General features: G+C 43.9%; 1 protein-coding gene across 1 annotated transcript in view; it reads left to right on the top strand.

Moving 5' to 3' along the window:
• The first annotated feature begins 8,504 nt into the window (after positions 1 to 8,504).
• Positions 8,505 to 15,492, top strand: part of LOC135915547 (uncharacterized) — a 443,789-nt gene continuing 436,801 nt past the window's right edge. Inside the window, exon 1 of the mRNA XM_065448668.2 lies at positions 8,505 to 8,858. Coding sequence (XP_065304740.1) covers positions 8,747 to 8,858 — 112 coding nt within the window. The 5' untranslated portion in view covers positions 8,505 to 8,746. The remainder of the gene's footprint in view (positions 8,859 to 15,492) is intronic.

Consider the following 15,492-nt stretch of genomic DNA (forward strand, 5'->3'; position numbering starts at 1 on the left):
AGATGTAGGCATTAAGAGACAAAGCCGGCAATATCATTACTAATATGGATGAGATAGTACAAGTGGCTGAAGACTTCTATAGAGATTTATACAGTACGTGTGCCACCCACGACAATAATGAAAGAGAAAATAGTCTAGAGGAATTCGAAATCCCACAGGTAACGCCGGAAGAAATAAAGAAAGCCTTGGGAGATATGCAAAGGGGGAAGGCAGCTGGGGAGGATCAGGTAACAGCAGATTTACTGAAGGATGGTGGGCAGATTGTTCTAGAGAAACTGGCCACTCTGTATACACAATGCCTCATAACGTCGAGCATACCGGAATCTTGGAAAAACGCTAACATAATCCTAATCCATAAGAAAGGGGACGCCAAAAACTTGAAAAATTATAGACCGATCAGCTTACTCTCCGTTGCCTACAAACTATTTACTAAGGTAATCGCAAATAGAACCAGGAACACCTTAGACTTCTGTCAAGCCAATGACCAGGAAGGATTCCGTAAAGGCTACTCAACAATAGATCATATTCCCACTATCAATCAGGTCATAGAGAAATGTGCGGAATATAACCAACCCTTATATATAGCTTTCATTGATTACGAGAAAGCGTTTGATTCTGTCAAACCTCAGCAGTCATGGAGGCATTACGGAATCAGGGTGTAGACGAGCCGTATGTAAAAATAGTGAAAGATATCTATAGCGGCTCCACAGCCACCGTAGTCCTCCATAAAGCAAGCAACACAATCCCAATAAAGAAAGGCGTCAGGCAGGGAGATACGATCTCTCCAATGCTATTCACAGCATGTTTACTGGAGGTATTCAGAGACCTGGATTGGGAAGAACTGGGGATAAAAGTTAATGGAGAGTACATTAGTAACTTGCGATTCGCTGATGATATTGCCTTGCTTAGTAACTCAGGGGACCAATTGCAATGCATGCTCACTGACCTGGAGAGGCAAAGCAGAAGAGTGGGTCTAAAAATTAATCTGCAGAAAACTAAAGTAATGTTTACCAGGCTCGGAAGAGAACAGCAATTTACAATAGGCAGCCAGGCACTGGAAGTCGTAATGGAAAACACCTACTTGGGGCAGGTAGTGACGGCCGATCCGGATCATGAGACGGAAATAACTAGGAGAATAAGAATGGGCTGGGGTGCGTTTGGTAGGCATTCTCAGATCATGAACAGCAGGTTGCCATTATCCCTCAAGAGAAAAGTATATAATAGCTGTGTCTTGCCAGTACTCACCTACGGGGCAGAAACCTGGAGGCTTACGAAAAGTTTCTACTCAAATTGAGGACGACGCAACGAGCTATGGAAAGAAGAATGATAAGTGTAACGTTAAGGGATAAGAAAAGAGCAGATTGGGTGAGGGAACAAACGCGAGTTAATGACATCTTAGTTGAAATCAAGAAAAAGAAATGGGCATGGGCAGGACAGGTAATGAGGAGGGAAGATAACCGATGGTCATTAAGGATTACGGACTGGATTCGAAGGGAAGGAAAGCGTAGCAGGGGGCGGCAGAAAGTTAGGTGGCCGGATGAGATTAAGAAGTTTGCAGGGACGGCGTGGCCACAATTAGTACATGACCGGGGTTGTTGGAGAAATATGGGAGAGGCCTTTGCCCTGCAGTGGGCGTAACGAGGCTGATGATGATGATGATGTTGAGCGGGGGTCAAATTTTTGCGTTTCTGGCAATGCCGCGTTGACTCTAGAATTTCCTTTCATATCAGTTTTAAGTATAAATCGAGGTCTGGGCACTGTTTGGCTTCCGGTGTCCACGTGCTAGGTGGTCTAAGAGGGTCTGTATCTCTAGTGGTCTATCTATCTATCTATCTATCTATCTATCTATCTATCTATCTATCTATCTATCTATCTATCTATCTATCTATCTATCTATCTATCTATCTATCTATCTATCTATCTATCTATCTATCTATCTATCTATCTATCTATCTATCTATCTATCTATCTATCTATCTATCTATCTATCTATCTATCTATCTATCTATCTATCTATCTATCTATCTATCTATCTATCTATCTATCTATCTATCTATAGTAGTCTATCTCTATCTAAGTGGTTCCAGTTATCTTCTAGTCTCGATAACTTGCTTGTGCTCGTGGTCATAAAAGAAACATCTCCGATCTACTACCAGTTTGTCACACCGTACCTTAAACCGCTTTCCCAGGGCACGGGCATACTGCAAAATCTTTGAGCGCGCATGTCTCACTATAAAAGAGAAGTTGCGAATTGAGAAAATTGTTCCATTTAGCCTTGGGGCGGATGAGAGAGCTCCCTGCTTATGTTTGTAGGTGGAAAATTTAAGCACAATTGGGTGGTTCCTGTAACTTTTTACTGTCCTAACCTACGTGTGAACCTCATTCTGTTGGAGCAAACACGCTCACGAACGCTTGACTCAAAGACCACGCAGTTTCCTTCAATTCAACCCGGTAAGGTAATTCCAACAATACCAGACTATTTCTGCATAATTCCTTAGCGGCATCCTCTAATGATACCTCAACTGAGTGACCTCGCGGGTGATAATAAACTGGGGTAGATTCGAAAATATGATTAGGGTCATTTTGACTCGGTGAGTATTCAAGAACAGCAACTCTTCCCACCAGCTTATTCAGTGAAGCCGTCACCACACTATGCAGTTCCTGGACAGTCTTCAGCTTAAGAAAGGTTTTAAAATGCCTTATATATTCGGGAAATATGCGTGAAATATGACGTATGCGAAAGTACGGCTGGCTCGTACCGTTAGACGAACTCGGTTTTTATGGGCACAGTGGTGACCTGTTTTAGTAATTACTACCAAGTAAGTGAATTGCCGTGTGTTTGAATTTATGCAAGATCATGAATAATTTGGCACATATTCCTAATTTTGTTTCTGCCAGGCAGTTTACCTTAGCCAATGCAGCTAACTTTTTGGGGTCAGTATATGTCCATAAACTTCCCATTGCACAGTTTTATTGTACTCTTTCTTAGTATTATTTTTTTTAATTTGCATAGCGGGCGCAGTCGCCTGGGCCGCGTAGTCTTTGTCTTTAAACAGGTACACTAGATTTCTATTCTCGAGCATTTCACTTACGTCGAGCAGAAACATGTAGAGATTTACGCAGCGTAAGTTGCTGTTTATGAGTCCCGCTCAGTATCTTATGCGTGGATAGAATCTCTCAGTTAAGCGCTACTCATGATTTCCCGTGCGTTGCGGCGGACTCATGGGTGGGTGTATAGCGCTGCACCTAATACGTCGTCTCTCTTGCGGTTGGTGCTGGTAATGCCGATATCTTTTGGCCAAGCGTCTGTACTCCGTACCGCCAGAGCTTGCCTGTGGTCGTCAATAATGAATCTGGAAACGGCAAATTCATTCGCCCGCAGAATGCCCGCTATTTTCCGGGCAAGCCAGGTTGTGCAGCCTTCACCTCCACCTTCTTCGACTGCCGCTCCTTTCTGCCACACCTTCCGCTCACCACAAGACCCTTCGCGAGTATAGCGCCCATTATGATTGACCGCGATAGGAAGCAAGGTGGTTCCAACGACAAACCTAGCTGTTATTTCCGCGGAATGCGCGATCAAAGCAATATGCCCTCTCGTGCTCCCGCTTTCCAGTGGAACCGCACGGCAAACATCCAGCTGCCGCAGCGTTTATTATGTTGTCATGGTAACGCCTGTCGCCCACAATCGTAAGCCCATCCACATCAAGAGCCTTTGCTGCACTCTCGAATGATGTAGACTGTCGGTGGAAAAATAAAAGGAATTTTTAAAAAAACAACATGGATTTCAAAACCTACCACAGGGTCAAAAAATCACCTCCGTGCACCATTTCCATTATCCTGAATGGTCACTTGGAATATTGTGCAAAATCTCGTAGGTTCACGCATTCGCCCGTATGATGGTTTATTATTGTGCAATAAGCAGATGGGTCTTCTAGCAGGGCACCTTCCGAGCTTTTGCTCACGTATATGAAAGCGTAAATTACCCATTTACGGAACGACTTCAAGAAACGCTCCCAGTGGGCCTCTATCAACAACAGCTAACGTTCGTGCTCGGTAGCTCTTTGTCGTCATCCTTACTGCGCCTTTTTCTTTGCGTGCTTTATTGTTCCAGCGGCGTGCACATTCTTTGGCGTTCCTTTAAAAAATCTGCAGTTTTTCTTCTAGTAAGGAATGCTAGTCGTTACATTTACACTTACGACAACAAGCGTAAATGAAATTAGGCTGAAGAAAGTATGTGAATCTCGCATACTATGGGAGTGGATGCAGGCGAAGCTTTCTGTGCTGTTTGCTTTTATTGACGATAAATAGCGGTGATGTTGATAGCGAATGTTTCTTTTTCTCAGCGTTCAGACCAATACGAGAATACGAAGCGCCGCTAAATGTTACCTTGCGTGCACCGCTGCAGCTTGTAAGCGTAGTACACATAACACACACCCGGACGTGTTTGCTTGTGGTGTTGTTGTGCGCCGCTGTTGATAACATCCGACAAGGTTAGAACTGTCATTGTGTAACACATCACATCGCATCGTGGCACAAATGTCAAGCTTTAATTCAAATAGATGGGCGTACGTACCAAAACCACAATCCGAACATGAAGTACACCGCAGTTGTGGACTCCGGTAAAAATTTCACCTCTTGCGGTCGTTTACTATACACCTAAATCTAAGTACAGGAATTTTTTTTTATTTCGCCCCCATATAAGTATTGTTGCTGCGGTCAGTATTGAACCCATGAACACGAGTATTGTCATAGCCTCAATACTACCACGGCCGGTACAGAAATATTGATTCGACGAATGACCGGTGATTCGCTGTGAGCGCAAGTCTCACCTTGACGCCTAGACCATCTGGCGCTGTAACGAGGAATTGCGTCTTGACGCCGTACGTCATTTGTCCGCTTGACAAATTCACATAGTCTTTCTTTTAGAAATACTAGAAAAGTACCATACCGTACCTTAAACTTATGTTTGTCGAGATTGTCCACAATTATTTTCTTCTCCATAGCAGTAGCGTTTCCTCCCCTTCTCATGCCGCCTTTTCCATCCCCTGCCCTCCCTCCACGTGCGGGAACTGCTAGCGAAGAGTAGCAAGGCTGCCATTCTCTCATTTCGCGATTTCGTCATGTTTGCCCAATCTCTGCCTTCTCTCCCTACCTTCTCTCTAACATTCCGTCTGCCTTCCGTCTGGAGTGTCACGTTCGTTGAAAGGTAAGCGCTGCAGTTTTTGCAATAATTTTACGGAGGGTCACAGATAATTAAAGCTGTCAAGGGCAGGATGCCTCGATCTCCCCAATCATGCCAGTCCGTACAAAGTGGGGACATTCGTTGACGGCGCTCTCGCCACCACAACCGGTTTTTGTAGCGCTGTCTGCCATTGCCACGCCCAGCTCGCACGTCGGGACGTGCCCGTGTGTTGGCGGGAATTACAGACAAGAGCGTTTATTATTATTAGGCAAGATATAGTACACGGCAATTATATACTGGAGGAGGTCCTGTGGTGAAATACTGTAATGGGACCTCGTGTACAGTATATAAGTAAAAAATATAAACAACAGTTGCAACAAATAGTGTGAAATATTGGAATCCAGTCCGTAACCCTTAATAACCATCGGTTATCTTCCCTGCTCATTACATGTCCTGCCCATGCCCATTTCTTTTTCTTGATTTCGAATAAGATGTCGTGAACTCGCGTATGTGCCCTCACCCAATCTGCTCTTTTCTTATCCCTTAACGTTACACACATCATTCTTTTTTCCATAGCTCATTACGTCGTCCTCTATTTAAATAGAACGCTTTTCGTAAGCCTCCAGGTTTCTGCCCAGTACGTGACTACTGGTAAGACACAGCGGTTATACAGTCCCTCCTCAAGACCTGAATAAAGTTCACTGCCTGCTTCCTGTCAAACCACTCATTCAATACAATATTGAAAACTAGAGCACGCAAGGGACGCGCGCAAGGGACACGAAAGGCTGTAAAAGTGAGAAATCTGACTTCCAACGGCCGACTTTCAACTAAATATTCTGGAAATGTTCAGTAAGCATAAAAATAGAAAAATAACCAAGCATAAAAGTTCATGAAAATCATTGCTAACCCTCTTATTTACATTGCGAGGGATATGTTGCGTGAAAGAAATATGAGGTAAGTAATGAAAAGAGAGTGCGACTTACAATGAACTGCAATGCTTTTGGTTGCGCGCCCATTTTAGAATCCAGAACAGCCCAGGAATCGCGAAAGATTGAATTATACAGAGAAAGTAAGAATGTACACAGGTAGAAAAATATGTATTGAAGGACAGGTGCTCGCGAACCTTATGAATTTCCTTATCTGCTTAAGATGTGACAAACGTATGGAATACTATAGTTGTCTGATTGTTGCTTGGTAAGTACGGTGAAATATTTGTTGCTTGAAGTGTGCGGTAAGCCCTTCTGCTGTGTAAAAAAAAAAAGATAGCCACAAAACATAGAATAAGCAGGTGTTTTTTTTTTTTTTTTTTAGTGCCAGGTATGTACATTTGTATCTTGTTTTCCTCTTGGCAATTACGTGCTGCTTCTCCGTCTCCTATCGATCGTGAACGAGTACAAACGGCAGCATGATGTAGCAAAACATAGCGCAGAATAAAGGAGCGAATTATTTTTTATTGCGGCATATGAACGTTGCAGAAGTAAGTCGTGTTCCTGGCGAAAGTCAGGCTTAGCCTGTATGAGAATGTTAAAGTAATCGCCGTTTACTTGGGCCGCGGCTCACTTCAGGCTCCAATGACATACCGATTTCCAGTTAGAACTGATGTCATTTCTAAAAGACAGTGTGGAATTATAATGTATTATGTGTGACATATACAGGCAGCTGAGGTATATTGATAGTATAGAGGCATTAGGTAGTGAATATGACATCCCTCGAAGATGGCGGCGCCGATAAAGTTGAAACGAATGCCACGTAAATACATTGATCAAGTGTGCTTTCTTCTATTTCGATATTATAGTAAAGCCTAGTTTGCCTTGCGCTAGCTGCGAAAGAAATGCCGCCACTCTTTCGTTTCGAGGAGCCTCTCTTAAGTAAGACCACTGCCAAATTTCACTGTCAATACCAGAAGGTCTCACAGACAGAAGGATCATATTCCTCTTATTTCAAGCTGCGTCCTGCAATATTACAACTGCCTCTGTTGACGCTAGCAAAGAATTATTGTAAACACCCCTCTGTACGAAGTATTTAGGTATTTTTATTTTGGTTTGCAAGTTTTGTCATCCATTCGTTTCTTTAGGACCAACAGTTCCAGCTGGCAATCACTTCCAGTCGCCACGAGTGACAAGGAAAATCGAAACCAATTTCTGTAAGCCCGGTCGCAACCGAACCGATTGTCCACTCTAAAAAGATGCCGCTTCCCCATTTTCTGCTCTCTGCATTTTGCGTTTCCCTCCGCAGGATGCAGCTTCATCTTCAATGGAGCCATTTCTCGTCAACCATTAGACGTGCACAATTTCGTTTTATCTACGGTGAAACTAAACAAGCCTCCTTCGAAAACGATTCGCTGGAAATGCTTCGAAACTTCCAGTCAACCCCGTCGAACAAATCGCTAAGACGAGGCCAAGGGAATCGCGGCAAAGAAAGTAAAAAGTATAGCGTGCGTTGCGAGCCTCAATTTTGCCCGGACTGTGCTCGATCTGAAGTTTACACCGAGTTGGTAAACGAACGTACGGAGCAACGAGCAAGCCTGTGATTTATTTGCCGAGGCCGGTTTTGTATTTGCGCAAAAAAAAGTAAAGCACTGCGACCCTCAGTGAAGGCGAGCTGTTAGCTCGTTTCGTCTCAACTTTTTCTTGTCCCGTGCGTGTCACCTGCTTTCGTGCATGGAGCACGTTGACCTTTTATAATTACTGTTATTGTGCTTGCAGTTCGTGGTCGTATCAAATTAAACAGCACTAGCCTCAGCGTCGACAGTGCAATTTGAACGGGAACGGCAGCCCGAGCAGTTCAATCGGCATGTCCTTTAAGTTGGAACGGAAAGACAGGCTAGAGTGCGCTTCTCCACCACACGCCGGGACATAAACCTACTCGCGCAAGTATTACGGGAAACCAGTGCGGGAGATCTGGCTTCCCTTTCTCCTATGAACCAACGTTCCCCGCCCAGCAAGCTATCGCAAGTTTGCTTGGATGGACCGCCGGAGCAAAACAAAAAAAAAATCGAGAAAGAAAGGCGAGAACACGTTTCAACTTCACAATCCTGCCCCACGATGGCGCTCTCAAGCGCCTGCGTGGTCACGTGACAGCTCACGCCAATAAACTGCGCACGCGCGTCTTCCCATCCCTGCCGCCTCTTTTCAGCGATCCTCGCGACAGCTGTGGATCGACGCGCTCCCTCTCCCTCTTTCGTCCATGCCTTCCCAATGCCCAAGGAACGCCTAACGTAGCGCCTCACCACGGCGACTGTAGGAGACTCGCATCTCTCCCTAAGCGTCGTTCGGCGAGCCACGGTGGAGTGCCGCCTTCTCTGTCCCCTGCGGAGCGCCGCCATAGGGTGCATCCCCATACGGCGTCCACTCGCCACGCGCGACTCCGCAGCTGAGCTCTCCTGAATAATCTTTGGGAAGGAGGGGCTCCGGTTGCGCTGCCGTCGGTGCGTGTCATCCAGAAATGGGAGCTCGGAGCCAGTGAACTTGGCCGAAGTGCCGTCGTGCAGTGAGCGTGCGGCCAAACGTTTCAGCGCGAGACATTTTCGCTAAGCGAGCCGAGCGAAACAGAAGAGCCGACCAAATGGAGCACCAGCGGCTCTCTCGGAGGAGCAGTGTTCGGCTTCTCATCGAGTGCCACTTGCTGCTTGCACTCATCCTGCCCTGGACTCCGCACGTTATGAGCGGCCGCAATGGTGAGTTATTTCTAACTGGTGAGTGTTTCCAACTTGCGTGTGGCGAATGTTACGTTCGCAGTACAAAATCTGGCTGGATGTAAACCATGGACAATTTGTGTGTTTTTCGTGTGCCATCAATGTCTTGTAGAAAAGTAATTAAAACGTAAAAGAAAACTCGAAATTGTCATCTTGGTCCAGCATTCAAAGCAAAAACTGCACCGATGAGTCTTCCTTGGCTCTTTAAGAGAATAATTGCCAGGCGAGGTCGTGCCACACGCTCAACCTTTGTCAGAAAAGTGCCAAGATTAAGTTTACAGTAACTTAAGGATTCTATTTACAAAACAAAAAAAGAAACTTTCTAGCGCTTATGAAAGTGGTTCCATCGGCTGTCAACTCAAAGCTATCACCGTTTGTTTAGGTCACAGAATGAGCAGAGAAATCTTACCGGGACGCTGTACGGTGGGTTAGTCAGAGCTGTTTGGAGTCGTGCCATACCTTCCAGTAGATTTTCCTTCAGCTGCAATTTCACACACCGGGAAAAAATCCCACTGCCACAAGTCGGATGAACCCGCGGGATGACGGAGCAGGATTGTAGTGTTTCGCAGCTCTTTGAATAAACAGAATTGTATAGCATCGCATTGCTGTATAACAAGTAGCACTAACCAGATGAACATAAATCAGGACTGTGCCACCAAGTTGCCTAGCACATACGTTTTAGCAAAGCAAAATACAAAATTTGATTTATCATCTGTCGTTCAGGCTGATCAAAGTCGCCGATCAAAACAGTCTGTGCTTTTTATGCTTTTGCCCTACTTTTCTAGGAAGAGTTGAAATAGGACGTCACCATTAGGTATATCATCGATTCGCCTAAAGATGACCGTAATGACAATTTTCCCGTGCATGAATCTTCCTCCGCCTTGCGGGCTTCCGCAGAACTTCTTTAAATGAGAGCAGTACGAACTTTCATTTCTGACAAAGAGACATTCTAGCAAATGTGGTGCTAATTTGGTGGCAAATGTGGACCAGCAGCAATTATAGGTCTAGTTTCTTTCTGCTCAAATGTCAATGTGTGAGGGACATGTATTTTCGCATTCAGTTTACGTTTCCCTAAGTCATTGCCTAAGATTTGTTGATACGCATCCCTGTTCAACTGCAGATTTCCTGATATCTTGTGCGAAGTCATAGGATGCTCTACAGGCAGTATCTGTGCCATGAGTTTTACATTTGCAGCGGTATGTGGCATTGATTGGTGACCTATTCTGCGATTATGTTGAACCAAACCTTGGTCATCCCGAAATCATTGGTGTCAACAAAGTAGAGCAACTGGCTAATGTTTCGTTGACGTATACTTGCTGGAACATAATCCATGCGTAACTAGAGGTACTCCCTAGTCTAATCTGGAGGTTAATTGCAACTCTCTTTTTGTAGTTGTGTCCTTAACATCACTCAATAAAGTCCAACTAAATGCTGCGACAAACCCAGCATCGATCAGTTGCTAAACATTGCTCTGCTACCTAGTGAGTCTATGTTGAAGTCGTTCCAGCGCTATACCTAGTCTGAGCATACAGAAAGCTACTCAATTCCACCTATTACTTTAATCCAAACGTTATAAAAAATTATTTCTTCAACTTTTCTGATACGCGATACACTATCCATGAAAGCTTAAGCTATACTGCAAATGCACATAATTAAACTATGGTAATTGCAATGGGTACTTTAATTTCCATTAGCTACCATAACATCAAAAAAATTTGCCTTCCTAGGACAGTTTAGAAGGAGTTGATAAGTTATGTCAATGATTACCTAATAAGAACAAGGCGTTTTCTTTTTATTTGAAACACGAAGGCTTGCTCTCTGGTTTAGTGGTTTATCCTATTTTCTACATTCTGTTGCATCTCTTATATTCTAACAAACAATCATAACTGCATAAGTCAGTTCTTTCCATATTGAAGAAGGTTCCTGAAAATGTGTAACTAACTGCGTCAGATTATGGGTAAATGATTATTGTTAAAAATTATCTAAGCTGAACTTAGCAAAATACTTTGTACTTCTAAGGAGGACAGTGAACAATAGTAATTCCCTTCAATTATGGCCACGCACACATGTAATTTTTGAAGCATCGCACAAGTTATCTGAAAGACGCTGCGTGTAATTTCACTGCTGCTACGATGTGTCATATTGTACCAGTAAAATTTTGATTGATGTACTCGTCGTGATGCTGTAGGGCACTTCAATCAGAAGGGAGAGCGGGGCCCAGCTCAAACTCTTAAAACCCCGCTACCAGGCATTCCTGACAGACACCTGAACCCAGTCATTTCGTACTGAAGGCACGCTCACTATAGCGCAAAAGCTTCGACGTGACTCGTTTGGTGAGAGCCGGTTTCAGTGTCTTCCCGAGCCGCTGAACCCTCGGCAGAGGTGAATAGGAACGTTTTCACACCCGCCGCAATCTTGCTCCTGTTTTGTAGAATCTTTATGTATTTTAGAATGAGTTCAAAGACATTAGAATTTTAAACATTTTTTACAGCAAGATTTTTACCTTTAGGCATGCATCCCCGCATGCCTTTCCAAAGAGGTCAAGCGGAGGAGCACACTAGCTGGCTTACGTACTTGTTGGCTACAGGAATGAGTGCGCCGATCCGGGAGATCATGTAATACCGGGCACGCATTCCCAGAGGGGGGCGTGGGTAGCCTGGCCGGCTTACATCATGGCTCGCGGACAGGAATGCGTGGACCGATCTCAGAGATTGTGCAATACCGGGCGGATCCGTGGTGGAGGTGAAGCACGCTTCAAGCACTCCGTCAACTTCGAAAGATAGGTTTATTATCTTGGGTACAAATACAACCACGTAAATTCGGCGTTGTAGGAGAAACACTATATATAAGAAAGTGCACTTAGTGTAGACTTTCATGGCCATTATTTGTTTTAAATCTTCCTTTAAAAAGAATAAGACACGGAAAGAGTGTGGCGATGCCGCCTGTGCATGTTGCCTGGTATTCTGTGGCTGTAACGTCACGCACGTCAGAGGTGCCGGCGCGGCTTCAGCAGTGGTTGCATCAGATGCATGGGAGGTGCGGTTACCGTGGTAGCGCTTGTGTCGTCGTAGTGTGCTGTCACACTTAAATACGTGATTTCATGATGTATGCAGCCCACGTATGCAGCCTAAGCAGTTTCGCTCGTAATCCGCCCCACATGTATGTTGCAGCCCCACGAATTTTTCATTCCTTCACTACATGCATTCAATCATAATGTTGCCATCAAACGCGGAACAGAGGTATGTTCATTCTTGTGCCATTGAATGGAACTGGATGCTTATTTTTGATCTTGAATGCACTTGAATACGGGCCCGTGTACCCACAACGTATGTGGCATTTCATTTAGCGGCGGTTCGTTGGTAGTGAGCGGACACACATGATGTCACATATTCACGCACCGTACATGGTACACTAAAATGCAGCATATGATCACGAAGATATATGTATCCGCGTAAAAGAGAAGATAATTATAATATATTCCTGTTACAACAGTGACTCTCTCAAACACTATGTTAGCAGCAATTCCATCACGTGATTCTTGAATGCATTCCTACTCGTATTGAAATCGGTATTATCTTCTATTTTGTCTCGGATTGTTAGTTTTTGGTGTTAGGGTTGTTAGTTAGTTGTGGGTATTTGTTTACCATATGAGTCCTTGTGTTCAGTGTCCGTTTTCTCTTAAGTCGCATATGGTCAGGAACTTCAATAGTGCTTTCGTGTATATACCGTGCGTTGTTATGTATGTACTGCAGCAGTTTAAAATCGTAAACGTCTGTTGCTTGAATAATTCTCTATTAAAAAAATAATAGCAACGTCCGTAGTTCATAACATCCACCCTGATAGTTTTCCTAAATGCGCAATCTCTTCTTTTGTGCAAAATTACCTTCTTGCAAGTTGTTGCTGTGGTGCCCCATACCAAAATTCCGTAGGATAGTATGGAGTAGAATATTGAATTATACATGTTTGCTTTCAGCCAGTCATGTATTAAGTGGGCATATATATGTTATGCAAGCAGCCAATAGATCAGGAGAGTTCGGGCGCTAAATTATTAGTATCTACATTCCACATGAGGGGTGCTCTTGGAACCAAACACGAAGAACCGCTTGCTCTTTAGCCCTGCTTATCAATTGCCCTTCCAAAGTTAAAACTATTTCCCTACTTAGTGATTTGTTAAGTGCACCAAATGTTACATGCTTTTTTTCGCTATGTTAAGCTGCAGCCAATTTTGCCTTAAGAGAGACGCAAGTTTGGTTACCCACCCTCCCCCCTGGAACACATTCCCGGCAAGGAAATATCTCCGGGATAGGCGCACAAATTCCTTTCGCCAATCCAGGCGTAAGCCAGCCAGTTAACGATATCATTAACGTAAACCAGAAAAAAAAACTGTCCCAGTCTTGACCCCTGTGAAACTCCTTGTGTTAGCTTTAGTTTTGATGATGTGTTCTTTTTTATATGCACAATTCTTTAAAGTTGACACATATAGTTTTTCATGAGCTCTAGTGAAACTCTCCGAAACCCCTATCTAGACCGTTTATCCACTAGAATATCGTAATTTATAGAGTCAAAAGATTTCTTTAAACCTAGAGATAAACGAAATGTCAGCTTCTGTCTATATATGTAAGTGTGCTATGTTTAATACAGCCTAACACGTTCTCAGTTGATCTATGCTTCATAAAACCAGTTTGGCTTCTACACAACATTTTGTGTTTGTCAAGAAGAGAAATCCGCCTATGGTTATTCACATTTTCAAAGGTTTTCTACGAAACGGGAGCACCGATATCGGTTGGTAATTTGATATATTATTTCTATGGCAACCTTTAAATGTAGCTTCTTTCTTCCCCTTCCTTCTTCTTTGCTTCCATCCTGGCATGCCCTTTTTCCCTTTCCTCATTGTTGGGTACAAGTTAAGACACATCCTCTAATTAACTTCGTTGCCTTTTCGTTGCTAGTATTGCCCTCTATTAACATTGTATCAAGCCCGTTGAAGGTGAGATATTTGTGTGGGATCTCTACTTTCTAGTTATGTATAGTAATTGGGGATGATAAAGAGGCAGGAATTGAAGCTAATAATCTTCCGCAAGTTACATAAGAGTGTTTATTTAGAAAAAATATATTCAAGCGGAAATGTCGACGCTTTATTTCGCTGAGGAGATCTCCTTAGGGGAGTTGGGATACGCTATACTTTGAGGTTCACTGCTGCGTCTTCAGTCCTCTTGGTATAATAACATTAAGTCACGAGTGCAATATTTCTCTATTTCTAGACAATGTGGCATGATTTCAATTTGTAATTTTACGAGAAATAGGATTATTTATTTTTTATTTTTGTACACATACTGCAGGCCAATGTTTCGGCCCCAGCAGAAGATTGTAAACCAAATGACAAGTGAGTAACAGACAATGTATGACAAATGAAAGATCTGACAATACAGAAATAAAAACAAGCAAAATTTTCCAAGATAAAAGTAAGTTTGCACCCTTTTGCATAGTTATCGGAACCAACAATTCTGTCTGGCAGAAAATTCCACTTCTGAACGGTTCACGGAAAAAAGCTGTACCTGTACGTGTTAGTCCAGGAAAAACTGGATTTAACGAATGTTGCTTTGTATGTCTGGTTATTCTGGTGGAAGTCGGCCTCAGACAAACGGGTACAGTTGCATGGAGTTCCCAGAAATGTACTTATGAAGTAGCGTCAATCCGCTAATCTTTCTGCATGTTTCCAATGCTTGAATCTTATTTTGTAGCATTAAAGTAGTTTGCGAGTCGTCGCTTTTATATTTCGCCATAAATAAATCGCACTGCTTTCCTGTCAGCGCGCTCAAATTGTTTAATGTCTTTACTAAAATGTGGGTCCCATACCACTGCGGCACATTCAAGCATCGACCTTATACAGCCATCATAGACTGCGATTTTTACTGATGGGTGCCTCTTTCAGTATTCTTTTTATGACCCACAGGTTTCTTAAAGCCGATGCTGTGGTGTCAAGCACATGTGTAGACCAGTCATGTTTACTGGTTAGCGTAATGCCTAGATACCTGTACTTGTCAACTTCTGCAAGATGACTGTATGAGGACTAGAGAAAGCTGAATGACACCGCGCTGCATCGTGCCATCCACTTTTTTCGTGGTACCTTGGTGCTCTTCTGCGGATACAGAATACATGAGCTGTGGCAATTAGGGGTCTTGTGAACCGATGTGAGTGGTATGAGAGGCACTTTGTCGTGCGACCGACGGATGGCTGGTTGCAGTCGAACGAAGGAGCAAACTTGTTAAAGGGAAGCTGTAGAGTCTGCCGAAATCGATAAGGCGCTCATATACAGATGCGGCAACTTCATGAACCATGCACGTAAAATTTTGGGCGGGATTTTTCACTTAGGAACGACGTAATCGCCGGTTAAAATTGCACTGTCGTTCCGCGCCACATCGAGCGCCGCGCGCTGCTGCTGACGATGCGAGCGGAGACCGGAAACCGCGGCGTAGTGACGTCAGCACTGGTTTTCCGCTCCTTCGCAGTCTCCGCGAACGTGCCTGACCACGCTTGTTTCTGCGTGCGTGCCGTCATAATCTGCCTCGCTCGAGCCTGCATTCCTTTGTGTGTATGTAGAGTGGTAGCTGACGTG

This window comes from Dermacentor albipictus, chromosome 8 (assembly GCF_038994185.2).
Source record: "Dermacentor albipictus isolate Rhodes 1998 colony chromosome 8, USDA_Dalb.pri_finalv2, whole genome shotgun sequence".
Lineage (NCBI taxonomy): Eukaryota > Metazoa > Arthropoda > Arachnida > Ixodida > Ixodidae > Dermacentor > Dermacentor albipictus.